Here is a 27,787-nt window from a genome sequence, read left to right as displayed (position 1 = left end):
CGACAGAGATTTCATGCTGTGATTTGCTTCAGGTATGGTTGTCCAGAAGAGACAAAACTCTTTCCTCTTGCACTTGGCGTTAATTAATAGGGCAATATTCTAGAGGAGAAAAACAGATTTGCCAAGCTCTGACCTTTTTCTGTTGTTTTGCTAATCCCATGTACTTCCAGATATTCCTGAAGAAAGCTGATTGAACTTCAAGACACGGGGATAATGCACAATGTGGCTGTCAGCTCTTCCCCTCTTCTTCCTCTTGTCTATGAAACTGCAGACACAGCAGAATAGGAGCAGCCTAGTCAAAGGTGCCTGCTGAAGGGCACCTGCTGCTCCCAGAACAGGAAGAAAATGTTGGTGGTGAAACTTGGCAGGGCCTTAAGGGTTTCTGGACCACATTTACTGGGAGAAGAGAAGCATTTTTTCATGCACAGGTGCTGGACTGTATTTAAAAAATGAAGCACTAGTGCTGGCCTATCTTGGATCCAGCTGCTTCTGCAGCTACAAAAAGAGGACCTTGGAGACTAACGTTCCGTGTAAAAGATTTGTTCTCCCCCTTCCTTTGAGCAAGGACCACACACTATTCCCATGCCTCTTCCTCCCCCCCCCCGGCCCCTTGGGTGTTGATTCCTGAATGTATCACTAAAGGGTGCATTTAGAAATACGGGTTTAAGGACTATGAAGGCTAACTGCGAGGGCAGCTCAACTGTCAAGCGAAGCACTGACGCATCTTGGGAGCAAAGCAGACTGCACCTCCGGCCCCATGTGTGTAAGTAAAAGCAGTTGCTCCAGACTAAAGCTGAGGATTAACTATGAGGGGTAACTGGTCTGGGGTGGGAGGGAAGGGATGTATGGAGGGAACAGAATGGCAGGGAAATGAAAAACCACACTGTGCCTGCCAGGGTTGTACATGTGCCCTTCATACAATAAGAGTTCCTGTCGAAGTCTCCAGTGTCTTCATGCCTTGAGAATGAGTGCTAAAGTCCATCCTTTTAAATCCATATCTGTTATTTACTGATTGGTGTGAATTTTGGAGAAAAATAAACCATGTAGGCCAGTCCTCAAATGGTAGGGATTAGAGTAATTTAAAACAAAAAAAACCCAATGTCTCTAGCTATACACTGGAATGCGTTATACTACTTTAATGTGCTGTATTTTTTATTATTGGATACATTTGATTTTTAAGTATATCTATATAAAATATATATATTAAAATGTGCACTGTAAAATTTTAATTCAACTTAAAGTAGCATGTTTTATTTTACTGGCTATTTCATTAATCAGGAAAGTCAGAAAGGCAAAGCATGATTTTATAGGGCTATTAAAAGTAAGACATGCTTTCTGTACAGACACAGCTAAGACAGATTTTGCAACGGGGAGGATTTCTATTTAAACCAAAACCTACAGATACTTCCTCTACACAGTAACCTATTTAACACACTGGCCCTTAACATTGTCAAACTTGCATGTTCTCTTCCTTTATCACAGGTATTCTCCGTGTGATCCATTAGGGAACTCACAATGGTAGTAGGGTCCCTGTGACGGATAGCACTGTGCACAAATGCAAGCGAAAGGGTGCAAAATAGTTGTGACCAAATCAAAGGCTGCCTTCCCACAGGCACTGAAGCTCACCACTGAGGCATAAATAAAAGCAGCATTGTGGTTTCCAACTGGAGCACAAAGTACAGCCATTTTGCATGGAGGAAGGTCCTGCTTTGTCTGAGATATTGGAGAGTTGCAGCCACACAGAAGACATTACTGAGTTAAACATATTGTATAAGGCAGCCACATGTAAGCAAAGGTTCAAGCAAAGGAAAAGGTTGATAGAAAACCTTAAAGGAGGGGGGAAAGAGAAGCACCAAAACAAACTGAAATTCAACAACATCCGAAAGACCACAGGTTAGCCCTCACCCTTACCAGATATAGTAAGTGCTTGCTTCAGAAAGGAATTCACTGAGTTCACAGCTTGGTTATGACAGATACTGTTTAGAAACCATCATGTTGGAGCAGAGTTTCTGAGAGGCAAACTGGGCTGGCCACCTCAGAGCTCACTGATGACTCCCAAAACTTGCTGGCACATACAAATAATTGTTACTCTAAATCTCTCACTCACTCTCTCCTACTAGTTGAAGTTGACGCAATGTCACTTTAATGTAAAAACTGCTGCAACCACAACACAGCTAAGAAAATGTACCATCACAAAATTGCTTTTTTAAAAAAGAAAGCAAGATGTACAATCATTTTAATTTAAAGAAATGAAATGAATGTTGGACAGTTGAAACCTATGGTGTCATAAGCAGGATAATTTACCAGCAGAAGGGCAGTAGACGCTGACTCAGAAGCTCACTTCGGGAATAAAAAACGTGGGAGTGGCACAAAATAGACAAGGAGCCCTGTCACAGACAAGCCGATAAGAATGCAAAGAACTCCAGCACTGAGGTACAACGGGGCGAGTCTGTGGGGAGGAACAAGAACACAAGATGTTAGTTGCTATTAGGATCGGGTGGTCAGTTGGGACACTTACTAAAAGCTTCTCTTGGGTAATGATTTCCATAGTAATATGATAAATAGACTTTGAGACAACTGCAATTAGTCTGAAGGTATAGAAAAGTTTTAGCTCTCACAACCTCATGTGTACCATTTGTTAAATCTGGTTTCAAATCTTTTTCTAATTTCTTTGGCCATTTCTGATGACAACACCAAACAGAATTTCAACAAATAGAAAGTTTTCCATATAACACAGGATCCTGTTGGAACTGGGAACCAAGGAGGACCTGTATGGGATGTAACCATACAGTCACTTACAGGACTTATGAAGCTCCTGTCCAGTGACCCCCTTCCTGTTCTCTTTCCTAAGAAAGTCATCAGTCAAGTCCAAGCCCCACCCCTCTATGATGATTGCAGGGCAATTATCTCCTGACATGGGACATCCTTAAGCAGGGCTGCTTTCCAAAGAGGTTTTGTAAAAAGGAGATCAAGAATGTGAGCCACCTGTGGTTGCTGGAGCAAGGTACTGCTCTCAGTAAAGTGGTCAGTCTGTTTGGGGGTGTATCATTTCAGCCTGCAATTGGAGCTCACGGGTTTAAATGCACCTCTGCATCAAGAAACTACAACACATGCCTACACATAAAAATCTAGATGCCAGGAAAACGGTAATGCCCCCCGATACTTAGTTTTCTATAAGTAAGGAATGTGTTTGGTATGGAAGAGCACTCGGCTCTGTATGCCCACACCCCATCAGTAGCCTGAAGGGATACAAGGTTAGGCTGCCATCAAGACTGCAGATGCCAGCTAATATCCAGAGGTGGCAGACAGGCACTTGCCTATTTGAGAGAGAAGCTGACTGGCACACTGAAAAACACAGAGCATTGTGCTTAGAACAACTCACCTTCCTTGAGCACATCGTGCATATCCACTAAAGTACTGATAGCGAGCAATCAGATAAAGAACCCCACAGCATGCAGCCAAAACTATAGGAGGAGACAATCAAAGTAGTTATTATGGAAAGACTCGGGAAGATTGACCCTATTTTCAAACAAAAGACCCATCAAAAGCTTACGCTTACAGTTCCTGCTCTTAAGCACTACGCTACAGCAACTCACAAGATACATCCAAGCACACAAAGTTCTGCAGAAGTCCACATTCATCAGTTATTTGGAGAAGGGAACCAAAGCAAAGCAGGAGTTTGAGGTCACAACAGCCCCTGCATTAGCCTAGCCTTAATAGTGAAAACAACTATTTACCATACCATCACTACTTGAAAGCATCTTGTGCTATTGTGCCACATTAAATTTGTCAGTGTTTTAAGTTGCCACAGGATTCTTGTTTTTGCTGTGACTTAAGCATTAAAATAAGCCTTTGAGGTCTTCTAAATCAATCAGCACCAACTTGGAAGGTCATAGCACCTCCCAGCTAGAGGTCAGAGGAGAAGGATTCTACTTAGCCCTCCCCCTGACAGCACTGACTTTCCTGGAACTTTAAAGATTTCCCCCCTAGGCTCTGGAATTACCATGCTACCACAACCAAAGGGAATTTGGGGAGTAAAGGACTTGCTATGTGGATTGGGCCATTATGTCACATGCTACACAAAACATTTTCAAGAAGTGGCTCAAATGAGCATTTGTTTTCACCCTTTCACAAACTTGCAAGCAAAACTGAGGGTAAAAACATGTTAGAGTGGCTTCACACATTACATGTGGCAGAAACAACTGCTGTAGTTTCACCACTGCTTCCTGCAGCAAGCAAGTCAAGTACAGACAGGATACTGACATCTTAAACCCCCTGTGTGCCTGTATCTCTGATTGGGTCCTGACTTACAGGTTATATTAGTCACACTTTGCAGTGAAAGACACTTGCAGCAATCATGTTTACCATGAATGTGTGCAAGCGACAGTGTGTGTGTGTGTGTGTGTGTGTGTGTGTGAGTAAGTGAGAGAGAAAGAGAGAGCGCATGTGTCTGCACATGAGAGACATAAAACATCTATGTGCAGGCAACAGCCAACATCAGCCCAGTGGAATGAGGCCCCTGAGTGGCCACCCATCACATGTGATCTTCAGAAGCAAAATAAGTTGCCCACTTCTAACCTGACGCATGAAGCCACCTCATTTAAAGAGCAGAACCCTTGCTTTGAACCCTTTGCTCAAAATATGCAATAATGTTAGCATAGGATGAAATCCAACAGAACACTTAAGTGTCTTGTTCCACCAGCACAATGATTTCTACTTGCCCAAGAGAAAGTTCTCCCTCTCTCCTACTCCCACAGCAGACAGGGAAGAGGGGTGGGGGGAAGTCCCATTGCACAAGCAGAACTCTTGCACTGACATGACACGGCAGCTGAGTGCCACCCTATGATGTAGCAACAAACATCATTTGGCAGCTGCGTAAGTAGCGCAGCGGCAGCAGCTTAGCTGACAAAAACGTTTTATGCTTTTCACATTAAGAGTTTTATGAATTAAGGTTTGCTTTTTACCTTGATGGGAAAAGACTCCAGCCACCCACAAGAGTGAAAGAAATATTGGGAAGTATTCGGTGCAATTTGCTCTAAACAAAACAAAGAAGAAAATTAATTAATCTGTAGTTTGGGGGTGGGGAGATGACACACAACGATCACAGAGGCTTAGACCCTGGATAATATCCCACCTAACCAGCTTATTTAATGACTGGATTTATCATGAAGCACCCCACACTGGGCACACTATCCTTATCTCCAACCCGCAACACTATGGTCTAGTTCACACTGCAGAGAATGGACCAGTGTCTGGGCTGTACCACTTTAAGACATTTTACATGACTGAATGTCCCTGCAAAGAAAACTCTTCCCTGAGATGAGGGTGTCAGAGAGAAGGCTGGAATAGAACCTTTCTCTCATGACCTCTAGCTAGAAGGTGAAAGTTGGTACCAGTTCATTTGGAATATCTAAAAGGCTTATCTTAATGCTTCCTTGACATTTCATGAGGCAAATGCAAGGCTCTGACATGCTCAATCACTGCCATGAACATGACAAGGGAGAAGAATCCAGGTACTATCTGATTGTGGCCATACTACTCTGGTACTTGGCGGGTGAGGAACGGCAGCAAGGAACTCCTGTTGAATGCAGAGAATCTTAAGCTTTTCGTTAAAAAGGAACAAAGAAGTTGCTTCTATTGCTGAGAGATACTGAAAATACAGGGGAAATTTTGTGCTGTGTAATTCACGATGCTTATATACTGCCATCAATGCGCCTTGTGTTACGATTAAGGAAAAAAACATCAGTGGGCTCGCATTCAAAAATTCAACAAACGGGAGACAAGGGAGGAACTGGGTGGGGGTAGCAAAGGAGAGAGATAACAAGGGAGACATAGGCAACTCCATACAGTAATGCACATACTTAGGCTTAGATGCAGTTTGGTCAAAGGAGGTTGTGCCAAAGCATTCATGGAAAAGGAGAGGTGAAATTTGAAGGAACAGCTGGCACCCTACAAGTGTTCTAAGAGGCAGTTTGAAGCACACACAGGGCAGCAAGGGGGAAAGGGTAGAGTCATTTGAGAGGAGAAGAGCTTCAGAGGTAAGAAGAGTGGAGGTTGTGAACGGAGAACTTCAGAGCAGCCAAGAAAAAGCAGGTCCCAATGCCTGGGGGGGATGGGGATGGAGCTCTACTTCCTCCATTCCCAGAAGTTTGTACTGATGCATACTCTCTCTGCTCTCTGTTCTGTAACCAGTTACTGATCCAAAAGAGGAACTTGCTTATTGTTCTGTGACTGCTAAGCTGAATGGGGCAGTCTTTTTGAAAGTCTTATGTATGCTGTGTTGACTGGATCACTTCTGCCTGTATACTTGCCACTCTCAAGGAACTCTGAAAGGTTAGCGTCATGGGATGAAAGAAAAGAGGCGGGGGCAAGGTCTGCTTGAAGGTTTTCAAGAGAAAGGATGAAGAGGTCACGCTGCATGTAAGAGCAGACAGGAAGCCAAGAGGGAAGAGATCTAAGCAGTGGTATCACGGAACTGCAGCATTAACAGAGGTGGACATATTTGCCATTGGAGAGCTGAATAAAGAATAAGGGGACTGCGATGGGAGAACAACACGAGGTTTATTTAATCATTTTAAATCTCACACTGTGGCTCAACGGAGCCCATGGGACAAGTCACTGCAGAAATATGAGACAGTCCCAACAAAAAATATATAAAATGGAACATATAATAAAATGAAATAGCTATAAAAATCCATTAGAAACCATTCAAAACAGCAGGACAATAAAACAAAATCTGATTAGCCACCATCTCTAAACAGTGCTCTTAAGGTACATTACAGAGCAGAAATCTCAGAGTATAGGTGCCACCACTCACAAGGCCCTGCAGGCCCTGTCCCTTATTTCAGTCAGCCAGATCTCGGATAAGGTTGGCATGTGGGAATGGGCACTTGTTTCCCCAATGTATTCTAGAGTTTAGGTCATTTCAGGTTTGAAATTGCCCAGAAAAAAGATATTGTGCCAATGAACTTATCTTGGCCCAGGTAGTATCTGCTTCCTCTGCACTGTATCCATCAGAGAGACATACTAGCACACTTTGAACTGACTGAAGTTTCAATTCAGTCTTCAGAAAGACAGGCCGATGTAAAGTTATGTTACAGTAGTCCAATCTGGTGATTACCAGTACACACATAAATCATTAAAAGTCTGAATAGGATACAGCTGGACACAGTAGAGCCCATTTAATTTTAAATGACACACATGTGTGTCTGTTTATGAACAGATGCGGGTGGACTGATGCTTATTTTTAGAATGGCAAAGTCTGCAGGCGGCTACATTCAGCTGAGAGGCAAATTACATATTATACTGCAGCTGTGTACAATAAAGGCCCATGGTCCTCTTTGCTCTCATAAAACTCCCACTGGAGAGAAAATTTGCATTGGAGAGGTGAAAGCTACTTTGCTTTTCCTCTGAAAATTGTGGGTAGCAGGTTTTGCCCACAACTGTGTTCCAGGTACATGTTTACTTCACAAAAATGGGTCTGGAACCTGGGGGGAGGGTTTAGAGGGAAAGGGAAACATCCAATAAGGGAAAGGTGAAGCCCTCCATTTCTCCCTGTCCTTTGTTCAAAGCAAATTGTTCCCTCCTACCTTGAACTTTGAAGATACGGGGCTGTCAGTGTGAAGTACAGATTGCTCTTAAGCAGTTATCATTTCAGTGTAAAAACATCAGCATCTTCTCTGATAAAACTTACCTGTCCCCCCCCCCCCAACATATATTTTGTGACTTCCCATGTGGACACAAGGGTATATGACCATCACTGTTAAGTCTCTGGCAAGCTTTACTACCTTTAAAATGAATGTGTTAATTGGAACCCCCTTTTTTCATACATTGAATGCAGACTGTCACGATGTCTTTGCAGAATTCTAAAAGCAATTTTAGCATCTCCTTTGAAAGTGTCAGTTAGAAACCAGAGTAGGTGGTCAAGTGAGCTGTGCAGAGGTGAGTGGGTAGGAATTCTTTGCTAAGCAGAGCCTCTCAGTCACAGCTTGCTCTTCCCTGCCATCAGAATTCAGCTGCATGCTGGCCAAAATGCTACCCAAGGGACAAAATCACAAGGGCCACGAAATCACTTCAATGCTAAACATTCACTGAACTGCCAAAAACTCAAGACTATTTGTTCCACAAATGTTGCAATGTATGGAAGGTCTGGTGTTCAAACTCAGTGATCTTGTAGTCACATCACACAGACATGAAGCCAGTGAGTATAATACACAGTTGTTACACAACTACGGCAAGAAGTAGAATATGAAGAGTCTGAAGAGCAAAGTGTATGTGGTTGCACCTCATCTGTGCCAACAAGCATGTCAGTGTCTCTTAAACTGGTCAAAGGTTTCATCAAAATGTCTTTGCCTGTTTTCACATTGGCCAACCACATGCCTGTGGGAAACCCCCAAACAAGACCACAGCATCTCCTGTTGATGCAACTCTCTTCTAAGAATTTTTCAAACGCAACCTTTGGAGATGATGCATTGCCAGTCTATGCAGCCCGTTGGAGAGACTGAAATGGGGGCGGAGGAAATATGTGGTTGGTTAACACCCTGATCACATAAAATGTGTACGCAGAATTACAGCTGCTGTTGCCAATAGAAGTTGGTTCTAAGTATGGTTTAGGAACTAAGTAGATGACTGTATGGTAACCAATGTCACCATGTGACTGGAAGTATGCCGCTGGGAGATATGCCTACTTGGAGTAATCTAGATTCACATCTCCAGGGGTAGGAAGCTGGGATAAACTTAAATTATAGAGAGGGGTGACATGGAAAGGAAAGGAAGGGAAGGGAAGGGAAGGGAAGGGAAGGGAAGGGAAGGGAAGGGAAGGAGGAAGCAGGTTAACTTACTGAGCTCTGAAGATCCTTTCAAATTCTGGTGGACCTGAAGTCACAGGAGGAGAGACTTTGCACTTCCGCCGAACGTAGATCACCTGCATGGCAAAATAGGCTGGATGGGAAGTAAAACAAGGAGGAAAGAGAAGCCAGTTATTTCACCCAATGAAGCACAATGGGTTCTCTATTGTTTTTTAAATTATGTTTATTACACTAAATAACAACCAATAGCAGCTAGTTGCACAATGGAGGATGAGCAGTATACCCATAGTTTGCTCATCTGCACTAGCAAGCACCATTCACATTTCACTTGCAAGAGTAATAAATGAAAGTCTCATTCGTTACAGAATCATCCATTTGCAAACTAACCTTTAGTCTCATTATCCTGGTCTTGCTTTCCTCTCAACAGCAATAAAGATGCCTGAAAAATTCTAAAATTGTGCAGCCAAAAACCCACAATTCTCAGCAAGAGGCTTAAACTGTGCAATCTGAGCAGATTTATGTTGTTGATTAGTGTGCATTCTTCATTTTGGGTTCACAGTTTTGTTTTGGGTTGCTTTGAAACACTTGATATCAAGGGAACAAGTGTAAAGGCGCTAAAACAGAAATGGGTATAGATCCTGCATGAAGACCCATAACTTGGAGGAGGAGCCATTATAGTCTGTGGCAGCAAACAAACAAGAGGGACAGACACCTTGTGGCACATAAAAAAATGATTCCTTTAATGTACTTGTATACCACTTTTTATCACAAGTGATGGCAAAGCGGGGTTGCATTAAAAAATAAAGTATACAGTGGTGCCTCGCAAGACGAAATTAATCCGTTCCGCGAGTCTCTTCGTCTTGCGGTTTCTTCGTCTTGCGAAGCACGGCTATTAGCGGCTTAGTGGCTATTAACGGCTTAGCGGCTATTAACGGCTTAGCGGCTTTAAGAAAAAGGAAACAAACTCGCAAGAACTCGCAAGACATTTCGTCTTGCGAAGCAAGCCCATAGGAAAATTCGTCTTGCGGAACGACTCAAAAAACGCAAAACCCTTTCGTCTAGCGAGTTTTTCGTCTTGCGAGGCATTCGTCTTGCGGGGCACCACTGTAATTACAAGACACAATTAAGATAGCAGTAAAATAACAACATCCTCATTATCAATAGTAAAACCACAAAATCAGAACTATAAAACAAAAACAGACTCAAGGGTCAAAAACAGGCTAACCAGTGCCACCAAAAACTAGGAAAAGAAACAAGTAAAATTTCCATTGAACAGGGAGGTCCACTTCTTCAGATGCATGCAGTTGTAAAAGGGGAAAACAGGTAAAGGTTGGAGTTCAGTGGCAGTGAAATGCAAAAAGATAGCCTGCCAACTGAAGATTATGCTTCATGTACTTGACAAAGTGGATTCTAGGCTAGAAAAGGGTTATCCCAGGGATTGGGAACTTGCGGCCCTCCAGATGTTGCTGAACTACAACACCCATCATTCCAGACCACTGGCCATGCCAAGTGAAGATGATGGGAACTGGAGTCCAAGAAAGAACATCTTGGGCCACAGCTTCTCCATCCTGAGCTTGTGCCACAATTAATCTGTTAGACTTCAAGGGGCCACAAAACTCTGTTGTTTTGGTCCCTAATACCCAAACCATTTTCACATTTTTAAACATTTAATTGAAACAGCTTGTACATTTTCTTTCCCAGCAGTGAAAGCTAGAAAAATGACAACATTTAAATTAACATTTTGATTCCACTCCATCTACCCTAATCAAGAGGTGAAAACCTGAGATATAAACTTGATTATTAAGAAAAATGGTTGACTGTATAACATCTCCCTCTCCCTTTTTATCTTCATTAATGGAACTGGCACCGTCATCAGATCAGTTATTGAATGACAGTCTCTAGCAGGCTTCCTCAACCTCAGCCCTCCAGATGTTTTGAGACTACAATTCCCATCATCCCTGACCACTAGTCCTGCTAGCTACGGATCATGATGCTGTAGGGCAAAAGCATCTGGAGGGCTGAGGTTGAGGATGCCTGGTTTCTAGTAAGGAGTGAAATTATAATTCAGCAGCCCCTCAAGATCACTGAATTAAGCAGAGAATCAAGCCAATGAGGCCATCGCTTCTTAGAAACACAACTGCAGAGATTTGCTCCCAGCTGCCCTTAGCCTAGCATAGTGGCTTATCTTAACACAAGAAGGCCAATAAAATCAAGACCTGAGTCCTGCACTGTGAAGTGACAACCAGCCATGCTCTCCCAAGATACCCATTCCATCTCCTGCCCACCCACTCCCTGCATTTTCCATTTCTCTACCAACATAGACAAAGAATTGTATGGTCTCTGGGAATGCTCAGTCCGCATTGCACTGTCAAGTGACAACCATGGAGGGCAGTCAAGATATAATGACTGGAGAACTAGGGGGCTAAAGGGCTGAATGTATCTAATAGTGAAAACTTTAACAGCAATTGCTATACACCCTGGTACTTCGCTTTTGGAAAAAAGAGATGCGATAGCTCAACCCTGGCCAGGGAAAGGGGACACGGACGGACGGACGGACACCCTACTCTGAATTGGAAGGTCTTCTTTTTTTATTTGAATATTTAATTGGGTATGTGTATGGCCTGCACCAGAACCTCTAAGCAGCTTACGAAAACACAGAGAATCACAAATACAAAAGTTAATACACATGATTATATCTCACAAACAACCACCAAGCCCCTCTGTTAAACAAAATCCCCCAATGATTTTGCTCCCTTCTCCATGACCTCCATCTCAGTGCTGACTGCTTTCTTTTAAGTGCTTAGGAACTGTGCCCTTGCAGCACAACATCTTGACAGCGGGGCGGGCACTGAATCCATTTCTCCTAGATTATATTAATTTTATGTCCTTTTTTCACTCCAGCACTCTGCCTCTTATATTCAGATTCAGTCTTCCTCTCCAAAACATCTCTTGGTAATGCTTAGCTCATTTCTCTGGCCACTTTCATCTCTTCCATCATCATCTCCTCAGGCTTTTAGTGTGACTTTTATTCATGCGCCTGCTCCAGCCTTTTTATCTTACTGCATGCTCTAGACATCCTTTACAAATTACTTCTTCACTTCGTGCCTACTCTCACTCCTTTTTCTCCACTGTGTCTTTCAGCTCCTCTTTCCCAATTTGACTCCTCGATCTCTCAGCTCTCTTATTTTTCCACATACCTTGCATGTCTCATTCATATCGCGGCATGCCGCCCTGATCTCTCAGCGGTGTGAAATTCCAGGGGTTAAAGGTGCTTACCTTTGTGTTTCCTTTGAAATGAAGGATTCTGGAGACTGTGGTGTCTTTATGATAGAAGGCTTATTTGATTGATTGATTTATTGTGGAATTGATTTATTGGTTTGACGTGACCCCCGCTAATTGATTTGCGATCCTCAATTAGCTCTTTATGGCCGCCCGGCACGCCTCCGCTCTGAGCTCTCAGTCACGCCTCAGCAGAGTTGAACACAGCGGTGAAAACTGTCACGTAGCTTCACTTAGCTTCAGACAAACACACACAGAGTCCAGGTTTGTCCATTTCAGTCCTTTATTCCGACATTCCCCAGGGATCTCCTGGGCTCACCGCAGCCATGACAAACCTGCGTCTTTCCTCCCTCAAAGACCAGAGGGGAACAGAACGTAACTCCTCCCAGCTCCTCCCAGCTTCGAAAGCTGACGTCAGAATGTTGAGGCATCATGGGAACAACTTAACCAGTTAAGTTCCAAACCCAACACCCCCTCTTGCCGAAAATTCTGACAAGACCTTTTTTGAGTTCAACACCTTTCCCTTTGCCTTATGCCACTTCCCGGCATCTTTCCCAGGCACCTGTTGAACCCCTTCAACACTCCCAGAATCACACTGTGCGACACTTTTCCACGCACTTGTGACCTGATACCCTACTGACCCATTTGGGCCAGCAGTTGTGTCTTCTCCGTCAGATCCTTCCCCCTCTGACTTGACACCCTGTTTGTGAGCTTTCTCCATTACGCTAACCGGAGATGAAGCCTCACACCTGGACACTCCTTTCACAACCTTTGGAGATGCCCAGACCTGCCCTGAACCCTGATCTTGGACCTGGTCCCCATCACCGGGTTCTGAACCCTGATCCTGGACCTGGTCCCCATCACCGGGATCAGCTTCTGCCTCCCTTTCCTCCTCAGAATCAGACAGACATTCTGAGAGAAAATCAGGACCATCCCTGAGCCTTGAACACCCATCCTGTTCACAGAACTCAGCCTGCTTACTGACCAGCAGCTTGGTTTGATCACCCTCTGGGTATGCAAACTTCCACCCATTGGTTGCAGGATCATATCCACAGAAGATCATTTCCTGAACCTTTGGACCACCTGCCTTCCGCTGAGCTGTTGGTACCGGCACAAAAGCCTTGGACCCAAACACGCGGAAGAAATGCACCTGTGGCTTTTTCCGGTGCAACAGAAAAAACGGTGTGCCCCCTATAACGTGGTTATAGGACCTGTTAAAATCTACCCTCCCAAACCCGGGAAAACCATGTACCTTTGCACCTTTGCATGCCCTGCACCCTAGGGACCTCCCACATTTCCGGAGTTTGTACCCTTTTGTGCACCTGTGCAACTTTTGCACATGACTGGGAACCTTAGCACACTGCGCCTGTGCTTTTCCAGCATTCCCACCACCCTCCAGAGGTGACTCCAGAACAAAGAGATTGTTCTGCCCCCTTTTCACGTTGGCCACTTGTTTCCCCCCTCTGAAAATGGAACAGGTGTCATTTTCAAAGCAAATTTTGTATCCCTGCTTCATTAGAGCTGATACAGATAACAAACAACAATTCAGTCCCGGCACAACGTAGACCTCTAGCTCCTCCTGTAAAGGAGAAAAAAACATGTTAGCCACAGCAGAAACCGACTTTCTCATTCCGTCTGCTAACATCACAGTTGTTCCTGTTGAAACAGCCCTGCAGTTCCGCATTTCGCCAGCAGGCTCGCTTAGCAGGTGACGACCAATAGTCGTATCCAAAACCCAGCGCGTCACCGTGTCCTGGCTGGAGTTGTTCTTCACAGTTGCCATAGAAGCAGTGATAAGAAAACAACCCTCCCCAGCGTCTGAACCACGTCTTTCCCTTGCGTTCCCACGCTGGCCTCCTCTCCGAGACTGGTTCCCATGAGAACTCAGCTGGTTGACCTTGGGACCTCCTTCCTGCCCAGCTGTCTCCGCTCTCCATGGGCAGCAGCGACGCAAGTGTCCCGTTGCATTACACACGTAGCAACCACGAACTCCAGTGGAAAAACACTGCCCGGGGCTCCTCCCAGCTGGCCTCCTTCTCCTTCTTCCGGAAAAGCACTCCTTGCCAGCTCCGCCCCCTCTGGCCTGGCTCCCACTGCGGCTTTCTGGGAACCTGCTTTGTTGACATTCCACTCCAGCACGCACAGTGGACAAGCCTTTACACTTGCCTTTGGAATCCTTCGCCCCCCCGATCTGCTCACTAGCACTCCTTGAGGCTAAAACATCAGGAACAGGGGCACCAGCCATCTCTAGGCTTTTCTCAATACTTCTCCAGGGCTCTGGCCTCCTGCTGAAGCTTCACAGCAAACGCAGCACATCCCCAGATAGCCCTTGCTCAACTTCTTAGAGTGAGCCTTTGAAACGCAATGTCCTCCAAGACCTGGCTGCCTGCCATTGTCTTCCGTTCTCCCAAGGGGCCCAAGCTTACTTACAATCAGTTTCAGCTTCTCCGGCTCTCCCTTCTCCGTGGAGAAACGATTTTCCAGCTGCTCTCTTAGCTCCGCAGCTACTCCTTTGCCTCCTAGCAACAGGCAAAAAACTCACCACCTCCTGCCGCAACTTCAAACGCATTCCGGCACTTCCGTTGCTCTGAACCGCAACTTCAAAGCGTTTTCCGGCAGCACCAGTGACAGTTTTACGATCGGTGATTAAGGGCCCATAACCTGTGGAATTGATTTATTGGTTTGACGTGACCCCCGCTAATTGATTTGCGATCCTCAATTAGCTCTTTATGGCCGCCCGGCACGCCTCCGCTCTGAGCTCTCAGTCACGCCTCAGCAGAGTTGAACACAGCGGTGAAAACTGTCACGTAGCTTCACTTAGCTTCAGACAAACACACACAGAGTCCAGGTTTGTCCATTTCAGTCCTTTATTCCGACATTCCCCAGGGATCTCCTGGGCTCACCGCAGCCATGACAAACCTGCGTCTTTCCTCCCTCAAAGACCAGAGGGGAACAGAACGTAACTCCTCCCAGCTCCTCCCAGCTTCGAAAGCTGACGTCAGAATGTTGAGGCATCATGGGAACAACTTAACCAGTTAAGTTCCAAACCCAACAATTTACACATATATACAACCTGAGCCTACGATGGAGGGGTTCACAGCATTTCACCCCAAGAGGATCTTGCTTCCCTCAAAGCCACAGCCTTGGATTCCAACAGAAATCAGGCATGGCTATGTCTCCCAGATGCACCACCTGCCAGCATCTAGCTTCTAGCTCACATAATTCAACTCTCAACTCTGGCCTTTGTCTTTCTAACTATGACTTCCTTTGTCACCTTAATGGCCCATGCTTAGAGGACCATTACCTTACCAGGAAAGTAGCCTAGCTGTTTCAGGAACTGAATAAACCAACATTTATTAACTGTGAGTGTCTTTAAGGAATACTTCAGCTGCTGCAGAAAGCACTCTATAAGACCTGCATCCCTCAGCTGACTTTCATGTTTCTCTGCCTCCACCCCCACTGACTTATTCCAGAAAAGAAAGGGAGAGATTTATTAATTGACTAAGGATGTCAGGCTTTAACAGGAAAGCCAAAAGATAGAAAATATGACTCATATTAGCCTGGGTACTGCCTTTCCAAGGTAAAGATAAGATCACTCTGGCTTCCTGCACAAGCACTTAATTATCTTTGTTTTTGTGGGGAGGGAGCGCTGTGGTCTAAACCACAGAGCCTAGGGCTTGGCGATCAGAAGGTCGGTGGCTCAAATCCCCGTGACGGGGTGAGCTCCCGTTGTTCAGTCCCAGCTCCTGCCCACCTAGCAGTTCGAAAGCACAAAGTGCAAGTAGATAAATAGGTACTGCTCCAGCGGGAAGGTAAATGGCGTTTCCGTGCGCTGCTCTGGTTCGCCAGAAGCAGCTTAGCCATGCTAGCCACATGACCTGGAAAAACTGTCTGCGGACAAACTTCAGCTCCCTCTGCCAATAAAGCGAGATGAGCGCCACAACCCCAGAGTTGTTCGCGACTAGACCTAACGGTCAGGGGTCCCTTTACCTTTATCTTTTAGACATGTGTACAGTTCCTTAAGATGCCAAAACAGCCATAGCCATGCATAAATTGGAGGTATCAGCAAATGCGGAGGAACCCCAAAGTTTGCAGAAATATCACAAAAGAAAAAAAATTGAGGGGGAAAAACCAGGAGCAGCCCAGTGAGGTACTGACTCGACTGTTTTTTTTGGGGGGGGGAATGGAAAACCAGGGGAGCAGGGGAATGGAGTAGCACAGGGGAGACATGCCTGATGGACTGGAACAAGGAATAGCAGGGCCTCCACACGGCAAAAGTCTGTTAGTCGGGGCTGGCCCACCCATGAGGCAAGGTGAAGCAACCACCTCAAGTGGCAGGATCCACAGGGGCAGCTGATCCCTATGTTGCTTCTTGCTGATGTACATACTCAGTCACCCCTTCTTTTCTAGCTGGGAGGTGGGGCACCACTTTGTGGTTTGCCTCAGGTGCCAAAATATCTTGGGCCAGCCCTGGTTACAAGTCCCACTTGCTACAATTAGGATCAGTCTTAAATGACACACACTGTTGATTTGCCATCAGATTTCCATCAAATCGATTATTTTCTACAACTCTATTTTTAATACTCAGACCTGGTTCCTAAAAATATGCTAGGACAACTGAAATAAAAAAATAACAAAAAGCAGGCAGTTTACTCACATCAGCTCCTGTGAGATTACAGTCTCCTCTTTGGGGGGGCGGGAACCCTACAACCTACAGTTATACTTTTGTTGTAAGGGGAATCATAAACTCATGCAAGTTTGCTCTGCATGTTATCCCCTCATATGAAGACCCCACTTGTATGAACAGGTGTTTTTTAAAAAAAGGGTAAGACAGTTCCCAGCATATCGCCAGAACAGACTTTCAGATATTATACATCAGCACACAATAAACACACCACTCTAGCTGACATTTTTAATTGGTCAAGCTGTCAATTCAGGAATTAAAAACAAATCTCACTGTCAGTTTATACCACAACTAAAGGGTTGAGTTTTTTGTTTTTTTGGGGAACGGGCTGCTATCTATCAAGTCCACATTAAAGTCTCTTTATATTGTTGCCAGATTTGAATGGTCTTGATCATTATTCTTTCCCCTGCTCATTATGCAAAAAGAATAAAGTTGATTTGAGTGCCTTTTTATGTATTAATCTGCCGTTGCATATGAAATTGCTAGGATGCAATAGGGACACTTTACATTCCATGTACCTCACTTTATGCAGTATTTTGCTCTAACTCCTGGAGACAGAGATTTAAATCATCTTGTTACTACTCAAGGTTTCCCATGAGAGAAGCCTAAATTCCCTAGCAAATTATCCCTTTGATTTAGTTCAGTTAATCTTGACCCTTCTTACAATTTTGTTTCTTCAGGCAATTGTTGGCATTCTAATGAACAAATGTTTTAAAAAGTTGTTTACACCATTATCAACACTGCAAGTATGGCTTTACAATCCAGTTTACATTCTCTGCCGCTCTAAAATATAAGGCAAGAGTTGCAAGTCAATTATCTTTTTAGACTTTAAAGTTCATCTTTTTCTCCCAACAGCTACATCAGTGGTACATCTTTCCTATTTAACTTGAGAGATCTTATTTGGCTTTTATTGCCTAAAAAGAGATATTAAACTTGTCTCTAATAGTAGTGGCGTGTTCCTTACCTTGTTCCAAGACTCCCAGGACAGTAACAGTGGCCAGCAAGGCTATCTGATGCAGCATGCTGGATCTTGAAACTGCGAGACAAAAGCGAGACAGATACAAAGCTACACAGACTTTGAAGCTATGACTTTTCTGCTCCTTAATATATGCCCACAGTGGCTGTCAATATAATCAGACAGCACAACCCTCCATTTCCTCTTCCAAAGGGCTGGTTAGTTAACTCACTGCTTGCTGGATGGTTTTGACTGGATCCCGTCAACAGTGGTACTATTGAAACAGTCTGAGCTTCATTTACCTTTTCAATAGTCTATTGTCAAGATGTGAGCACTTCACAATGGCTGAATACCTAGCATTTTACAATAAGCACTATATGCACCACTTCAGCCATGGTATTATAGGAATTAGTGATATTTTCTTTTCTTTTAAATGTCATTCAGTTTTGAGGCCAAAGATTTCTTTTTGGACATTTACTTGCTCACTAGTGAAATATTGAACCAATGTAACAGCAGATGACCACTTCAATGACCAACCTTTGTTTTCTTGCTAGCTAAAGCAATGAAAATTAGAAACCGTGTGCTTTCGGAGTAAAGCAAAAACACAGCATATACACATTTGATTAAGCAGATATAGTCACACTGCTTCCTTCCTATGAGTGACTTGCGAACAGGTGAGAATGAGTGACATCTTGTGAGCACAGGTGCATTTACACATTTTAATCCAATTTGCCCTCTGGACAGTCATCTCGGATTGACTCACATCCCAAAGTTGGTTAGGTCTTCCTTTTCCAATTATACTGGCTGTGCCTGTATATGCAAGGTTTTTAGGTATGCAAGGTTTTTCTTAAAAAGTCAAGAAAACTTATTTCCTGGTCCAGGCCATCATGGGCCTGTTTCTTTTCCCTTCCTGATCACTTTGTCTGAAAGGCAGCATTGGCTGCTGGGCCCATTTCACGTCTTGTGGGGCTTGGGCAGGACCTTCTGGTGGCAATGACAGGCAGAAGCAACAGTGCCCCAACTACTGCTCTGAGCAGTATTAGGCAGTCACCATCATAAATGCTCCACAACTGAGAATCCTGTGGCCCTCCAAATGTTCTTGGACTCCAAATCCTATTTGCCCTAGCCAGCATGCCTGCTCTGCCCACCAGTGAACTACTGGGTTCCCTTCAAGGTGTTAGCATCAGTGTATCAAGTCCTAATTGGCTTGGAACCAGAGTGCTTAAAAAAGCCCCTCCATCAATATCAACAATCTTAGGACCTACAATCAACAGAAGCCCTGCTGGTGCTGCCTGCTTTGTGGAGGAAACAGTGGATCAGCAGGTCTGCTCGTTGCCACTTTGGGCCATCTTCCTTATCATTGCTCTGCTCCTCCTGCATCCTAATTTGGGTCTTGGCAGAAGCAGCAGGAGTGGATTTCCAGGCTAGACAGGAGGAGGAAGGTGGTGAGCAGTGGTCCCAACCAGCCAGATTGGGGATATGGCCTTCTACTGCACATGGGGTACTTCAATCAGCGCTTCATTGGCTAGCGCCTCAAGGCACTTATTCAGCTTGATGTTGACAGTTTCACCAAAAAGGTGCTTGTGCTCCTTTGAACTTTGCTGTCCTGGACTGTTTACATGGATCTTGTTTTATGAGTTGTTGTGAATTATCCAGAAACGGGCATCTTTCCTGTCTGTTTATTTGAGGAACATAGGGTTAACTAGTGAAGCCTGATCTACGCTGAGGCTCAAATGTAAAGGCAGTAGAATTGCATTGGCTGTGAAATGTGGCACATCTCTTTGCTTGAGGGAGGAAAAATCTGAAAGCTGTAAGCTTCCTGGAACCTATAGCCCAAGATCAGTATGATAAGAAACAGCTTTGTATGCCTGGGAGAAAGGCAAACAAAGTGCTGCTACTCAAGAGGAAGCTTCTTCTTACCCTTTTTCTTGCAGAACAGGTGGCCGTCACATGCTCTCTCAATTTTATTTCCAGAGGACCATCTCCCCGCACCCAGTTGCCAGAGGTGTCGTGGAACTGTGGGTCCATCCAGGTGATCAGGAATCAATACCTTCCACAGCCTTGATATGTCTGTTTTGTAGTTGCACAAGCAGGTACCCATTCTCCTGTATGGCCTTCCTCAACTACTCCTCGAACGTCACCCAGGACTGTACCTTGTGAAGCATGTAGGGCGATTGGGCTCTCAGGTTTGCTTCCTAGCGGTTCTTCTGTTTATTTAAAATATTTATAAACCATCCTTCCTCCAAAGGAATTCAGGGCAATGTACATCAAACAAAAAATCGTAATACTAAAAAGAAATAGCAGCAACTCATTAAAACACCAATTCAAATATTCTTGCTGAGGATTAAATGTCCTCTACGAAACTAGGGAAAAATAGAAATGTATTCAGTTGACTTCTTTAGGCCAACAATAATGGCATACATTTGTAGGAGGATCGTTCCAAAGTTTTAGTCCTACCAAGGAGGCCTTTCTACATACAACCACCCTCCCCAAAATCCAAGTGGGGACTACAAGAAGAACTGCTGCCACCTGATTTTAAGGAGCAAGTTAGCTGGTAATGGAAGAAGCTCTCCTGCAGGTATTTGGGTCCCAAGCTATTTAGGGCTTTGTAAGCCATTGTTAATACTTTGATGCAAACTCAACTGCACATCTCCCACCTGCTCAATGGACATGGAGATTGCCCTGGGGAGGGGAACCTGGAGGAATGTGTAGATGCTGTTGATGTGTTCTGCTTCTTTTATTTTGCAGCAGTCCCCTGTAGTGCAGACAGATGAAACTGCATGGAATGTAGTAGCAACCTTTGAACATCCTCCATCTCTCCCCAACCACACAATCACTTTGCAGTACTTGCTGTTGATAAGGTATTTGCCTTTGTCATTTAAGTTGGGCTCTCATACAAAGGAGGACACTTGCCAGCCATGCTTGCTGTGCTGCCTAATTTGTCAGCATCTAGTGTGGCCGCAGCTGTAGATACCACCTTGATGTGAAGAAGTGGTGTGACATTACTTTATTATTGCCAGAAGAAAAGGAAGTGGCCTTCATAGTTGTGGCAGTGGTGGTTTGCGGCTGCTTCAGAAGGGAATTGTTTTCCAGAACAAGGTGCTGGAGCCAGTGTGGTGTAGTGGTTAAGAGCGGTAGACTCGTAATCTGGGGAACCGGGTTCGCGTCTCCGCTCCTCCACATGCAGCTGCTGGGTGACCTTGGGCCAGTCACACTTCTTTGAAGTCTCTCAGCCCCACTCACCTCACAGAGTGTTTGTTGTGGGGGAGGAAGGAAAAGGAGAATGTTAGCCACTTTGAGACTCCTTCAGGTAGTGATAAAGCAGGATATCAAATCCAAACTCTTCTGCTGTAGAAGATACTGTTCTGTTGTTTTCTGAGTTTTAGATACAACTGGATGTAGAATAGCAGCAGACATTATCTCAATCAGGGACACTTCAACCATGGCTGACGCCACATCCACATCAAGTGGCTCTTCTAGATCCTCACCTCAAATTTAGTGGAGACTGATTAGAATGCTTCAACCATTCATCTACTGCCCTTACAGCCCTCCTTTTAGTGCAGAACACTGCACAGGTTCAGATGCTGTGCTTGATGCCAGTGGAGTATGGCTGCTGTGGTCTTCTTATTCAGCAGGACACCACTAGTGTAGAAGGGGAGGAGACTCTTAATGCACCTGCACTTCTCCAATGATGCCCTTATATGCTTCATTAAGATTTTCACTGCATCAGCAAAAAAGGACAATGAATGATCCAAAAGTTTAACAGGTATATTTTCAGTATAAACACACTTCTGTTGTGATTCCTGCAGTGCTGGGCTTGACCATGTCATCTTGGGGGCTGAGTCATAGTGCAAATGTCACCACCCATGACTTCAAAAAGGACTGGATACAATTACCTGGGAAATAATATGTGGCTCTTTTTGAAAATTTGGGATAACTCCCATTGAACATGGTGGAACTTAATGGTGGGCAGGGGTAGAGGGCATCACTATTGTCGATCCCTGGAGATAAAGGACTGTTCATACATCTCCATTTCTCTGCTATCTATAACTTACTTTTTCATATGTCCAAGCAGCCAACAAGGTCTCTATCCTTTTCCTGCCATCCCAGGCTGTGCCCTCCTGCTGTGCCTCCCTGCCTCCTATCACACTGTTGGGAGGGGGGGGATCATTTCCTTTCTATCTCTCTCTCCCATTCTGTGTCTCCACTGACCAGTGCATAAACATTCTGGATATTTAAAGACATTGACCTATCAGTACAGCAGCATACATGGTTAAATGAGTCTACCTTGCTGCTGCTGCTGCTCCCCCAAAATAAACATTCCTATCTGGATTCTGGGCTCCAAGAGATGCACATTGGCATAAATGCCTTGACCTCCAAAATAAAACTTGTGCAACTCTTGCTATTCTCTACACTACCCCAAACCAGCCTCGGTCCTTCCAAGTAACTCATTTTCTATATCTGTTCCAGCAGCCAAGATTTTCCCCTCACTTCCACCAGCTGTCCTGGGCCACACATCAATAGTCATAAGCAAGCTGTTCACAATGCATTTTTCAGGTATTATGAATGCCTTGATAGATTATCACAGTAAGAAAATACTGCACACAGATTGGCAAAATGAGTGCCAAGCACAAGTCAAGCGTTAAAACAAAATCCAGGGAATGCAAATCACAAATTCTTATTTGAAAAGGCTTTTTCAAGAGTGGTCTTTGTTTGTGTGCTCTCATGCATGTGCGGAGGAAGGAAATGTAAAAACAAATCATCAGATGGTATTGATGATGCAGGGATAGATTTTCAAATAGCAAATCTGCAGCAGTAAAAAAAAACTGTATTGAAGATTATACTTGAATACAAATCTTCCTTTTTTGAAATGTCTAATGTACTTTCTTAAAGCACTTCTTGAAGTTTATAGCAATGTCAAAACTTTAGATATCTCATAGAAATAGGAGGCAATATCAAAATCAGAGTAAACCTATTGATTTAAATAAGTCTGCTCTAAGTATGACTAATACCGGATGTCACCCACTGTGTAGTTTAACTGGAGGCAAGTGAAGAACACAAGACTTATTTGAAATATATTTTCATATTAAAATCCTCCTGCTCCGTTTCATTTTTTCCCACTAAGGGAGCTGATAAAAAATGGAATTTGCAGATGTATTCAAATTACATTTGCTTAGAAATCCCACAGGATTCAATAATGCAGCTCAACAAGGTGTGCAGATGACTACAGTATTTTTCTGCAAGCCCTGTGCACTGAGGGATGGGAGTGAAACAAGAACTTATGTCTTGCTTGCTCATCCCTGAACCATCTAGGGTGCAGGTCTGATATCAGAATACTATCAAAAATCTGCGGCAACTAAGGTAAGATTTTCCAAGGCGTTTATAATGCTTTCTCCCTAGGAAATACAAAAGAAATTCAAAAATGTGTGTGTGAAAAACTGACCCAGTATCCTCCTGAGTTTTAAATCTACTTTAGATTTTTTTTAACCTATGTTGAAACACATTCCAAAATAATTCTAAAAGTCATTACACCTCCGAGGATTATTCATATATTATTTTTCATAGATCAATAACTTAAGATGGCAGAAGAGACTAGAGTCAGGCTCTCTGTCCAACACCCTGCAGCCAACTCTACAGCCATGAACTCTAGAGAAACCTGCACGTGTGCTTTTTAGCAAGTGGATCCATGGCAAAAAGGGCTATAAAGTCTCTTCTGAATGCCAAAGGACAAGTTGTTACTCCACAACTTCATGGTGTGATTCTCATGACGGTCCTTAAGGCATCGCAGCTCAACCTTTCTTAAGATCCTTGCCAGCTCTGTCAGTTTGTGGCCAGTATGTTGCACCCCTCTTCCACCACCAGAAAGAGCGGCTCTTTTTAGCATCTTGCACTGCAGTGTTTAAAACCACAAGAGCTAAAAGCTAAAAAACACAGCTAAAAGTTGCATCTCTACTGGCCTCCTAATTTAATATACAACAGATGGCTGAACAAAGTTTGGAAAATCTTTAGCAAGACCCTAAGTGAGAAACTGATGCAAAAGGTCATTGATACAGTAAAGAAGCGATGGGAAACCTCATGCCTCTGGGCCAAAATCCAGGCTCCCTATCTGATCCTTAAAGACTCTCCACAGACCACAAGACTCTCTGCTCAGACCATGTTCTTCGCCAGCCCTATTCCACCCCACCCCAAAGTGGCTTTGCCTGTTCGGAATGTATCCGTCTCTTGGTTGGCTAGATGGAGAGATGGATGTGCAGATGTAGAGAAACACCTGACTTCTGAACGGCTGGGATACAGCTTAGAAGTACATCTGTTGCTCCGATCACTTTGGTCTCTGGCCCTACCCACCAGTTGCATACAGCCCCTGGTTGCACAGGAAGGAAGGGGAAATGCCCTAAGAACGAAAAAGATTCCTCTGTCCTGTGCTGGAGTATCTATGTACAAAGTATCTCAAACCAAGGAAGTGTAACCCCAATCCCAAGACCCTGACGCAACCCCAAGATCCCTCTGATTTAGCAGCAGCAAAAACTGGGGGGAAATAGACCCTGTTTAAACTTCTCCATCCAGCCCAGCACCCTGATGGGAATGGGAATTGCTGCTTCCCCAGTCAATCAGATCAAACATTTGATGAGCATGGAGGGGGCAATAACCGCACCTCCTCTGCTGGTCTGCACAGATCAGCGGAGGAGTGGGAGCTGTGTGTGGCTGGGTCCATTCTGTGTATGTACATGCAGGTGATGGCATCCATCACTGGCATACAGACCCAGGCGAGTTAACCAAGGGTGAAAGTGGCCCTCAAGCCAAAGGAGGTTAGCAACCCCTTACCTAATAATTGCACATGTCTTTGTAGAGTGACTACAAAGCACACAAGTATCTTAAATGGAACAGTCTATTCCCCCCCCCCCCCCGAGTGATACGGCATCTATTAAGGGTTCAGACTAGAATATGAATATTCTGTAACCACAAAAAAGATTAAAATAGAATCTCAAGCTAAAAGCACAATTGATTTCTGCAAAAGATCTGCACCAGAACTGTGAAAATCGCTGATTCAGCTTCGATGGACTGACAGAAGTCAGAAATACTTTATTTTTGTTCTGATGCAAAACATGATTCTTCAGTTTGAAAGGGGAAACAGATAAAAGTTACTTACCATGCAAAGCGCTGGCTGCTATCATTCTGCGGTCTCTGCATTTGTCATGCGAACCAATAGCCTGCAAAGTTAAGTTTTCTTGGAAAGGAGCAGAAGAACATTTTATGCAACAGAACAACACACAATTGTACATGGGATTTTACTCTAACCTATACACAATAGCAACAGCATAGTTAGGACCTCCTCACACATTAACATTTTAGGTGTATAGTAATCCCTCGTTTTATGTGCATTTGAATTATGCAGTTTCAACAATATGCAGTTGAAGGTGGCCTGGTTGAAATTGCACAAGTCAAGTCACAAGCAAGGTTGAGAGCTTAAAGGTTCTTTTTGCACCATGTAACCCCAAGCAGACCTGACACAAAAGAGCATTTAAGCTGCCTACCATGCTTTTGTGTGAGTACTTGGATTTCTCTCTCTCTCTCCCTCACCCATTAGCCACGGAGTGGCTCCAAGGGTTTGAGGGTATATGCAATTTTTCATGTATGCATGGAATACTTGAAACTGAGCCTATGCATAAAATGAGGGATTATTGTACTTAATAACTGGGTTCTCCCAGACTTGGTACTATCCATGAAGGTGCAAAGAGCATCAGTGACTAGGAGAGCCATTTATCAATTCTGGGTGATTCACCTGCTGCGCCACCATCTCGATAAAGCAGATATTGCCACAATATTTCATCCCCTCGTTACAGGCAGACTAGATTACTGATAACACACACTATGTGGGGCTGCTTTTGAAGACTATCTGGAAGCTTCAGCTGGTGAAAAATGCATCTGTCCAGTTGCTTGGAATATTTAATTGTGATTCTGTACTGCTATTGTTATTACTTTTAAAGCTCTAAATGGCTTGGGACCAGGGAGACCCATATGAATTTTCCTGACCTTGAAGACCCAGTGTGAGGGACCACTAGCATGGTCTATCAGGCTGGCAGGTACAAACATTTTACTTTAAGGTGTTAAAAGAAATAAAAAGAGGTGGCCCAAATGTTATGGCACTCCCTCCTGTGGGAAGTGTGCTTATTGCTGTTTGTGAAATTACTTTTTCCCATTATTTTATGATGTGAACTGCCTTGAAAGGGCTATATAGCCCTGAAAGGCATTACACAAATGCCTACATAAATAAAACAAGAAGCAAGAATGTAAACAAATATACATCATACGGGTTAACTCTGTAGCAATCCCGGAGTTTGCCTCTTCAAAATGAATGAAATGGCCCTTAAAGAGCTTAGAGCAACACACCACCTTCTTTCCAGTGTGTTAATGTTTTTTTATAACGTTTTCTAGAATGTAACTTGCATGTCTCCCTAGTGAAAAATGATGTTAAGAAAATGCCTGTTTTGCAATTTCCTGTTAAGGTAAGTGAAGCCTATATACATATACATATACATATAGACAGATAGATATAGATGTATCATTTTGGATGTTTTCCAATATACAAATCTGTTGAACATTTTCATTTCCTCTGTGATTAACAAAACCTAACATTGTATGCTGAACGCCTACAAGTGTCAAAAAGGCCAACAATTAAAAATGGTGAAAAATAGCTTGTTTCCTATATAACAACTCTTCATGTTAAAGGGTACCAAAATGTGATCAGAAATAAATGGGTAACATTAGTAAAAGCTTTTTCTACCTATTGTTGAAATACTAAACAACAACAACAACAGCGGTCTTGACTTTCAAACGTATTTTAGTTCTGTCTTTCAATATTAGGGTTAGTTCAAGAAAAGGGAGAGAGTTTTTGTTTTCTGCCAGATATAAAAGGAACCAGAATTTTAAAAATCAGTCTCCACAGCAAAGCTAAACTATATGTAGTTCAGGTGATGCTTCAGAAAACACGACTATTTGTTTAATACACTAGCAAAATATTTATTTTTTATAATGACGTAACAGAAGTGAAATATTTCTTTTTGGTGTGCCACAGTAATTGTAGTTAAAGAAAATAAATGGATTAATGGGCTCTTTATACATTTCAATGACAAAAAAGGTTAGCATCAAATTTGAACTGTTCATTTAAACAAGTGTAAAATTTATCATAACCACCCCCGACACACACACACACACACACGCACGCACATATTATATATATATATATTTAAAGAATTATAGTTTTAAAATCTATAAAAAGTAAAAAATATACACTCAGATCTAACTCTTATTCAATCTTTAATATAAAACTGTAAACATTTATTTACACACAAAAAATGTGTAGTATAGAAAACTGAGCACCCTTTTCGATTCAGTTGTAGGGGGTTTGGAAGGCAGTGGATGTTGAACACCTTTTCACCTGTCCATGACCACAGTATATAAATAAAGCTGAGGCAGCAGGCTAGGTAAAGCTCAGGGGAGCCACATCTTATTGCTCTAAAGCTGCAGCAAATGCAAAGCTCAAGTGCATATTCATTTATGAACTGCTACAAGTGGCTGAAGGGCAGCACTTAGCCCTTCCCCACCCAGCCTCCATACTCAATTATGACTGCCAAAAATATTCTAGGCCATTCTGCTTAAAACTGTATCTGAACAAAGTTAAACAACGTATGCCCACAGCTGAAAAAGACATTAGCATTTTACTGGACATCAAAATCTGATTGCCTCATTAGAAACACAAGGGGTTTCATTTTCTTTTGACCTAAATTATATTTAGGAGATCCAACTAGAATTTAGTATTATTTAATTCCTTAAAACCTGCTATTTTTCAGTGTGCCTGAGGGAGAGGAAAAAATCAGCAGAACCCAGACAATTAAAAAACTATGAGGCGCCAAACACCTCCAGTAAGAAAAGGAAGGCACGCTGGTGCAAAATTTCCAAACTGTTCATAAGCCAAGTTCAATTATTTCCATACCTAACCCCTCTCCCTGCCCCTGCATGTGTCCAAAAAACACATTTCTGCCCCTGGCCAAAAAAAATCTACAG

General features: G+C 43.5%; 2 protein-coding genes across 4 annotated transcripts in view; one reads left to right on the top strand and one right to left on the bottom strand.

Moving 5' to 3' along the window:
• Positions 1–1,234, top strand: part of MGAT4B (alpha-1,3-mannosyl-glycoprotein 4-beta-N-acetylglucosaminyltransferase B) — a 72,108-nt gene extending 70,874 nt beyond the window's left edge. Inside the window, exon 15 of the mRNA XM_080991392.1 lies at positions 171–1,234. Coding sequence (XP_080847518.1) covers positions 171–194 — 24 coding nt within the window. The 3' untranslated portion in view covers positions 195–1,234. The remainder of the gene's footprint in view (positions 1–170) is intronic.
• Positions 1,235–2,212: 978 nt separating this feature from the next.
• Positions 2,213–26,259, bottom strand: LTC4S (leukotriene C4 synthase). 3 transcript variants are annotated; one of them, XM_080991436.1, is made up of 6 exons: positions 24,873–26,259; positions 17,735–17,806; positions 8,841–8,940; positions 4,965–5,035; positions 3,383–3,464; positions 2,213–2,449 (listed from the first exon to the last, which is right to left on the bottom strand). In XM_080991436.1, the coding sequence occupies exons 1-6, from the start codon at positions 25,003–25,005 to the stop codon at positions 2,338–2,340; spliced, it is 570 nt and encodes a 189-aa protein (XP_080847562.1). In that variant the 5' UTR covers positions 25,006–26,259; the 3' UTR covers positions 2,213–2,337. The 3 variants fall into 3 exon arrangements, with proteins under 3 accessions (XP_080847562.1, XP_080847561.1, XP_080847563.1); XM_080991435.1 differs by lacking the exon at positions 24,873–26,259 and adding an exon at positions 19,646–24,851; XM_080991437.1 differs by lacking the exon at positions 24,873–26,259 and adding an exon at positions 18,489–19,698.
• Between the last annotated feature and the right edge of the window lie 1,528 nt (positions 26,260–27,787).

The sequence above is a fragment of the Podarcis pityusensis genome (assembly GCF_964106645.2).
Source record: "Podarcis pityusensis genome assembly, chromosome: 2".
NCBI lineage: Eukaryota > Metazoa > Chordata > Lepidosauria > Squamata > Lacertidae > Podarcis > Podarcis pityusensis.
This window is presented reverse-complemented; position numbering and strand designations above follow the sequence as displayed.

Excerpts from the sequence above, each read along its gene's own strand:
- LTC4S (XM_080991435.1), bottom strand. The coding sequence starts at position 19,826 with ATGGGTACCTGCTTGTGCAACTACAAAACAGACATATCAAGGCTGTGG. Across the intron at positions 8,941-17,734 it reads CCTGGGAGTCTTGGAACAAG|CCTATTTTGCCATGCAGGTG; the intron begins GTAAGGAACACG and ends CTTCCCATCCAG. Across the intron at positions 2,450-3,382 it reads GCACGATGTGCTCAAGGAAG|ACTCGCCCCGTTGTACCTCA; the intron begins GTGAGTTGTTCT and ends TCCTCCCCACAG.